This window comes from Ruditapes philippinarum, unplaced genomic scaffold, assembly GCF_026571515.1.
Source record: "Ruditapes philippinarum isolate M1 unplaced genomic scaffold, ASM2657151v2 ctg15698_1_1_1_1, whole genome shotgun sequence".
NCBI classification, from domain to species: domain Eukaryota; kingdom Metazoa; phylum Mollusca; class Bivalvia; order Venerida; family Veneridae; genus Ruditapes; species Ruditapes philippinarum.
The window spans coordinates 12,597-21,100 of NW_026853535.1; the positions used below are offsets into that span (position 1 = coordinate 12,597).

At 32.8% G+C, this 8,504-nt stretch overlaps 1 protein-coding gene across 2 annotated transcripts; it reads right to left on the minus strand.

Annotated features, from left to right (window-relative positions):
* Positions 1 to 4,996: 4,996 nt before the first annotated feature.
* LOC132737148 (putative nuclease HARBI1) lies at positions 4,997 to 7,619 on the minus strand. 2 transcript variants are annotated; one of them, XR_009626687.1, is made up of 5 exons: positions 7,428 to 7,619; positions 6,316 to 6,392; positions 5,990 to 6,107; positions 5,579 to 5,651; positions 4,997 to 5,359 (listed from the first exon to the last, which is right to left on the minus strand). XR_009626687.1 is itself a non-coding variant. In XM_060724402.1 (4 exons), the coding sequence occupies exons 1-4, from the start codon at positions 6,617 to 6,619 to the stop codon at positions 5,174 to 5,176; spliced, it is 681 nt and encodes a 226-aa protein (XP_060580385.1). In that variant the 5' UTR covers positions 6,620 to 7,004; the 3' UTR covers positions 4,997 to 5,173. The 2 variants fall into 2 exon arrangements, 1 of the variants encoding a protein (XP_060580385.1); XM_060724402.1 differs by lacking the exon at positions 7,428 to 7,619 and having other exon boundaries at positions 6,316 to 7,004.
* Positions 7,620 to 8,504: the final 885 nt, after the last annotated feature.

Here is an 8,504-nt window from a genome sequence, read left to right on the forward strand (position 1 = left end):
ACCGTCAGAAGCTCAGTTTTTTTGTTATTTTAATTTATATTTTACGGAATTTCATAAACGAATACACAGAGTGACACTGGTATAATATAATAATAATGCTGAAATGCTGATAATAATAATAAACTTCAAAAGTAAAACAATTAAATACCCCGCTAGCGGTGCGCAAATACGTTCCATTTCCCCCCACCGAGTGCCCCAAATTATACCGAAAGTCACGTGACATGTGCGACTGATACCAGACGGACGGTAAATCACGTTAAGATTTGAAGAAATTTCTGTTATAAACTGATATTAATCAGCAACTTTTTAATTGGTCAGATGTCACTGTGTCATAAAATGTTGTTAGAGTATGTTACCGCAACTTGTGACCCTCTCTGGTGCGATATTTGTGTATTATGCAATTATTTAGCGTGAAACGTAGGGGTCCGAGAGAGAACAGCCGATTTATGACACTTCGTTTGATGCGGGTCGGACTAACTTTGAATCGGCATAACTTTTTTAATAATCAAGCAATTAACATGTGGTTTAAAGCACATGAAAGGGAATTCATTTACGGAGGGAACCGTGTCAGGGATTTTTGTTTGCTCAATCAGCGGCTTAATTATCTTTAATTACGTAAAATGTATGGTGAAAAAAGTCGCATAAAATGTTTGACGTTACATAATATTTTTTTGAGAAAAGATAGAAAAAATTTGAGACACGGTTCCCCAGATATTATAAGTATGTTTATTTTCCAAAAGTTTGATGACAAAAAAATAAAAAAGACTTTGATATGACGATTTAAAATTTTAGGATTTTTATTAAAAATAAATCATTAACAAAGGCATTTTTTCAAATATGTTATTTTTTATGATGATCAACGACATTTAATGCACAAAGATTAAATAAATAACAATTATCACTAAAATAAGTTGGTTTAAATGACATTTATGTGAGTACCACGGAAAATGTCTGTTGTCACCTTAAAAAATAAAGCTGCATTGGATGATGCACTTCTATTTCACAACATATCAACCTTTAGTAATTCAAATAGAATATTGTGTCAGCATCCAACAACTTAATGGTCATTGAATTCAAATTTTGATGAAATATCCCTATTAATTTCTATATACTTTATTTCCTTATTCCATTTCTTGTCCAATCATATGATGCATTTACCTTTAGATATTATCTGAATCTGTAACATGATACTATATTAAAATCATAAGGATCGTATCTCACATTGAAGCAACTTTAATTGACAAAAAAGGAAGTTTGACTTGACAGTACCGTCCATTAACAGGCTCAATCAAACCGAGACTGCAACATTTTCAATTTTGCCGTTTTGGACTTTCTTTTGTTTTTTTTATTTTTCTTTATTTCAATAGAAATAATTGGAACGCTAATTGTCCTTCCAAAATGGTTTAAAATCAAAAGAATATGTCGGCGCTGGACGGGGAAATTCCCGCACTGTATAGCGTTTCCATTACAAAGAGTATGCAATCAACACAATAAAGACCTATGTGTTTGAACGATATTTTCATATGTTTACACTGTAGCTAAGACATATATAATCGTAATTTATATCGCATATAAATTCGTTTATGTTTTATTAGTAACCATCACCAATTTCTTTAAGATATGTATTTCAAGCCTATACTGTAACGTTAATTAATCTGTTCCATATGTCTGGAATTTACAACTATATATTTCTTTGATCTTGTGACTGCACAATAACAGCAGGAGATGCGCAAATTGTACACTTTCACATGGGAAGGGAGATTAAGTTGTAATGAATCACGCAAAACCCTTTCATTCTTTGAAATGCGCGCTATTGACAATTTCTATACAGTACCATTTTCTTTGAACTGGAATAACATTTGTTGTTAAATACTGCAATACTTATATATATTATATTCTTTTTTCTTCCCTTACCTCCCCTCCACCCACCGGAACTAGAAGTGAGATAGATAACTTCATTTAACTTGGATATTTTGTATTTTAATGGAATGGTTTTTGTAGTCTCTATGTATCACATTGGACTTTACCTGTATAAGTTTCCTTTTGTTTTTGTTTTACTTTATATTTTTGCATATTATTATCAGCCTACTAACTTGAAGTTAAAGGTTTGTAAAATATTTTTCAAGGATGTAGCGGGCCTACATCAAGTGGTACTAGATACAAGATAAAAGGGCACAGGTTTCCAGACTATGGTTTTTCCTGGGCGAGTCGACCACGATTTGAGAAATATGTTATGAACAGTACTTTATATTATATATACAATATATCTATATATATATATATATGTTGGGCGTGTTTGTTGTCCAACTTTATGTCATCTTTTATAACGGTTGTTAGGTGGTTTTTGTTGTCCAACTTTGTGTCATATATTATACCGTTTACTACAATTGTTTTCTATATGAAAGCGTATTTGAAGTTTCTGGTTAATCTTTTGATTATATCATAATCTATTCTTAGACAATAAAGACGCCTGGCTCTGCCAGAAATTATCAATCAAATTTCTGTGTTTGTATTAACTCTACTGATTATGACACATATTAACAAGGACGAACATGTACCGTGGTAATAGTAAAACATAAAATGCCTTTTATTTTCTTAATTCTTCTAAAAGTTTATAATTTAGAAATAGTCCTGCAAGATAATAAAGTTCAACTATGGCACGAGATTCTCACATTGACGGTTCCATAGTAACCATCGTATAAACATATCTACAGGTGATTCTATATTAATATTAATTCTTTCACCATTTTCATTTTTAAATGTTTTCTTTTGCTTAAGCAGATGCAAGACGGCGTCGTAGGTAGCTTGCACGTGCCACTATTGACCATAAAAAGATTCAATCAAACCAAACCTGCAACATTTTAAATGTGTGCCTCATTGATGCACCAAAATGTCGCCTTTTTCATTCCATCAGAGGTCAGATCCTTGAAGATCGTACAGCACGACATTATTGTTGTGTTGGTATATTATACTTTTCTATTTTTTATCTTTGTGTTTGGTTACACTTTCATGTACAACTGCCGTTATGCAGAGCCTGCAACGTTTTACATTTTAGGCGTTCTTTATGTTCCTATCATCTACTATTTTGCCTACATTAAAGTAACATGAAACATGTAAAACTTTCTTTATATCATAGTTTCTTGTCTAGAATTTATAAGAAAATAAAGTCTAGAAAATATACAAATGTACATAATAAAGCAGGCAAACAACCGTTGGCGTTTGAAATTGAATAATGCATTAGTTAGAGCTTTGGACATAAAATGCTAGCTTGTTAGTCTCATTAAATATCATTTATCTCAAGAGATATTTATTTTTATTTTATTTATTTCTTTAGATATTTATTTATTTATTTATTTAACTTATTTATTTATTCATTTATTCATTCATATATGTAACTTTTTTAACATGGTTAAGTATGTAATATTTACATTAAAGTAAGAAATATAACATACTTAACGATTAACGCAAATAAAAGCATATGTCGTGCTTTGAGGGTACCTATGTGTTAAAAAATGAGAGGGTACCTGTGATATTAAAATTCAAATGAAGAGAGGTAGCCCGTGCTGCTGAAAAACCGAAAGTAGGGTGTTTTTATGAATTTTACATTTATTTTTGACAATATACTGTCATTTGTCTGAAGATGATATTGATATGTAAATTAACATATTTAATATGTATGATGCATATATTATCAAGCCACATGTTCATTGCAGCCCGAAAAATATGTCGAGGTGATGGACGAGGCAAGGCATGTCGATTTTTTGAAGCTTATTGTGAAGTTGCAGTACATGAAAAACGGGCACGTGACAAATCAGCACATAAATAAAACATTCTAGTGTTCCGTGGTATACATGTTTTCTTAGTGTCATCCCTCCTTTCCTTATAACAATGAAATTTAACTGGATTGTTATCCATCGCTGGTTTGTTTTTAGCAGAGAATGACCTGTGCATATGCAAAGAGAGTACCGATTCAGCAGATTTCGCAAAGAGGGTACCGATATGGATATGCACCGTGATAATGATAAACACTTCATTTCTATGTACAAGCATGTTTTCCACAAGTGGCCAGTTTTACATGAAACACCGGAATGAGATTCTGTTATAAAAATATTTTGGTTTCCGGGAAAACATTGCATATAATATCACTATTTTTATAAAAAAAAATGAATGGTAATTGTAACCGTTATTAAAATAAGTCAAAATTTGGTCGACCCATATATAGTTGCTTGATGTAAACCTACCTATTCGTGTCTTGCCATTTGATGCAATTTTAGTTCTTTTGAGAAACCTTAGTTGTTGAAGATACATCTAAATAGAGGAAAGGAAATTTCAGACTAGAAATGTGCCCAAAGGACACGGGTGCCCCACTCCCCACTCTATCGATTTGTCAATCTTATGTCTCTAGGTAATTTTTATTTTGGCTACATGTGCCCAAGTTTAAAACTAAAAATCTTTTATTAAGTAAAGGGAAAATACTACAAATACTGAATAAATCCATAAGAAAACCCCAAGGTGCATAAGCACACATGCTGATGGTCCAACATTCTTTTAAACTTTCAGGCCTACAGGTCATAAACTTTTTGAGTTACGTGCAACACAAGTTAAATATTGTAAATTTTTACAAAGTCAAGGGCAATAACTCTAAAAATACTAAAAATAACCAGACGAAAATACCCAGGTTCAAAACTAAACATGCTGAGCAACATTTCTGTAAGGTTTCATGACTCTAGATCAAATACATTTTATAGTTACGTGCGACACAAGTTGAAAATTGCAAAATTTTACTCGTTCAAGGGCAATAACTCTAAAAATACTAAATATATCCACATGAAAATACCCAGATGCACAACTACACATGCTGATCAACATTCCTGTAAGGTTTTTTGACTCTATGTCAAATATTTTTGGGTTACGTGCGACACAAGTTGAAAATTGGAAAAATTTACTAAGTCAAGGGCAGTAACTCTAAAAATACTGAATATATCCACATGTCAGGGCCACGCCATTGTTTCCTTGAGCAAGAAACTTTACATTCATTGCTTAGTACTGGTTGGTTCCAGGAACGGGTTCGAGAGTGTTTCAATAAGCTTATAACTTCCAACACAATCGAAAATAAAATAAATTTGTATAAACTAAACTAATACAATAATTACTTTGAATGATTTGCAATATTTTACCTGAAACGTGACTTCAGTATACCAAAGGCTTTTTCTACCACCATTCTGCCTCTGCTATGGTGTTTATTGAAGGCTTCCTCTTGTGGTGTTGTCGGATTCACCTTTGGGGTCAAGAGGTACCTCCTTAGAGGGTGCCCACTATCCCCCAATAACAACCCATTATTACTTTGTTCTAAATGTGTCTGAAAAATGATAGGTTATCATAAAGCAGTTTTTTTCAGATGACATAGTTTTCTTTAGAAAATTCACAAAAGCTAGAAAAAATCAGAAAGAAAAAATATTTTTGTCCTTAATCATTTAGTATGATGTTAGCACAAGCATTTACTAATATAATTAGAAGTCCATTAAGGGTACTGCAGCTTTAATTCATGTCATGAGAAATTGATTGTGAAAAATTTCACCTTTAACCCACAAGCATTGAAAATGGCCGCATCATGCTGTGAACCAGGCCACCTTGAAACAACATCTGTGAATCTACAAAAAGTATATTTATTTGATAAGTAAATCTACAACAGCTACATCAATTTGATACATTAATCTACAGGAAATATATTGATTTAATAAATTTATCTGAAGTTGTACTTTTTTTTTATAAATTGCCAGTAGTATGCTTCCCTTTTTTCTCCTTAGCATTTTAATGTTATAAAAGTGTATGTTAAGTTCATCTTCATTATATTGATTTAAACAGTTATCAAATGAAAATAAGTTCCTCCTGGGACACTTCTTGGATTAAGAAACTAAATTAGATTCTATTTTATTTTATTTTTTGTAATTAAACACAGGACTTGAATGTTTGACATAAAATAGTGTACCTCATTTCAGCATCGACTACTGCCTGAACATTAAGAGCATGGAACCCTTTTCTGCAGACATAAGCTGCCTCATCCTGTGATGGACCCTGAATAGGGATGAGGGTTCCATCTACTGCTCCTACAAAAAAAGAAGCTGAATTGATATTTCTTAGTAAGGATTGTATACAAAGAAGTGCCACTTGTGCCTGTAGAAATGATATCAAATGATTTTAAACATAAAACAATGTAACAAGCATTTCCAAAAGCATAATTATTATATTTTAAAACATTGCTTTTAATATATATGTATATATGAAACTAATGTTCAGTAATTAATGATCAATTACCGATTACGTTTGGGATTCTACATTTCTCATAGAATTTCCTCTTCAAATGATGTAATCTTGACCTCTCAGTTGGAAATCTGAAATAAAAGTATAAGTGGTATTTAATTATAGACGTTAAATGAAAAGAGTATATGTACTGATTAAAGAAGTGGTAGGAATAGGGTTTTCCTTTGCTATATGAAACCCCATAAAATATCATATTGCTACCATTATTATCTAATATATAAAACATTATGAACAAGTTAGAGCCATAAGACAGTGAATGCCAACTATTCTTAAAACAAAAAGAGCTGGCATAATGCATTTTTTTTCCAAAGTTTAGAAAGGGCCCCGATTATATCAGACAAAACCCATGTAAGTACACCGGTAAAATATGCACCACATGTTAAATGTATGTGACACACATGTTTTCATATGGTAAAAACATATGGTTTCTTTCAGAAAAGTGCTCCATATGTTTTACATATGATGCAAACACATGTTTTTCATATGGATACACATGAATAACACGTTTTTCATATGGTGGGCCAAAAAAAGGTCACTGTTTGTTACATGTATGATATAGACTTATGTTTTTCACAAAAAATTATTATTTTCATTACAAATGGTAAATTATGTTCCAGAGTTTGGTTTGCTGGAATTCGATAATTCATACAAGTGTTAAGTGTTCAGTACCACGTGTAAGTAAAACTATATGAGCCGCGTCACGACAAAACCAACATAATGGATTTGTGATCAGCATGGATCCAGACCAGCCTGCGCATCCACGCAGTCTGATCAGGATCCATGCTCTTCACTTACAAACTCTATAACAAGTAGAGAAACTGATAGCGAACAGCATGGATCCTGATCAGACTGCGCGGATGCGCAGGCTGGTCTGGATCCATGCTGGTCGCAAATCCATTATGTTGGTTTTGTCGTGACGCGGCTCATATATATATATATATGTATATAATGATGCTTATAAAACAATTTTCAAACATTGATGAATATGTAAAGTATGAACTTCAAATATTTGTCCATACAATATTATATGTAATAATCAAAATATATGCATTCATTTCTTATTAACTCAGAACTTATTAGCTATCATGTAAAGAAATTATTCTTACCTGCTAGTGCTATACTTATGATAAGCTTTATTAAATTATAGACGACATGGACGAGTGCTATGTCATAAATTATTAATCCTTTATCGTTTATTACTGATTTCTCATAACTTCAGCAACTGTTGATATTGCCAGCCATTAAATGTAAAATGAACAGTGTTTACATTTCATTACAAAACACGTTTGCCCATTTTTACAGGTTTGCCCATTTTTACAGGTAATGAAACCGGTTTAAATAATCCTCCTATCATCAGATTATCCTATGGCTATGGGGCTATGCACTCCTTGTTTACGGATCATAATATCTACAAATTCAGCCAAATTCCTCGAAATTTCTCTCCTCTGACGTATTAAGAATTATTGAATTTGTTAATAACATCACTTTTCCTTTCTTTTACAACGGCATTGTTATCAAAGCTCTAATTAAAGCCGTGTTATTGTGGATCCAAGTCTAATGTTTTTGTATGTACACATAACACAGCGCCATGTTTACCCATAATGCTTGGGCTAAAAATAAATCAAGGTTAAGGTCAAACTGCTTTGAGAGTAATAAATACAGTGAAACTTCGATACATTTACCTTCGTCATGCTGCAAATAGACTGCGATCTACCCGTTTTAGGGGAAAGATCAGCCCGACAGAGCTCCTCCAACTCTTTAATTGCTGCTTTATTCAGTCTGTATCGGGAAATGACTTCTCGATCGGTTAAATCATCAATATTAACCGTTCGTTGCCGAAAACAGCGTGATTTTCGTCGGCGGCGTTCGTTTACAAGTAGTAAGGCGGCCATTTTGTTTGATCTGAGACTGCTTCACAGCGATCGCAGAAAAAATGCATGATCTTAGGATAATCGTACGATTATGAAAATCTGCGACGTTTGATAAGACACCGCCAAAATCGTACGATCGACGTACGACAATCGTACGATTAAAACGGTCGTACGACCGTTGATAAGACGGCCCCCAGGTGCACAACTAAACATGCTGAGCAACATTCCTGCAAGGTTTCATGATTCTAGGTCAAATACTTTTTTTTAGTTACGTGCGACACAAGTTGAAAATTGGAAATTTTCGTGAACAGT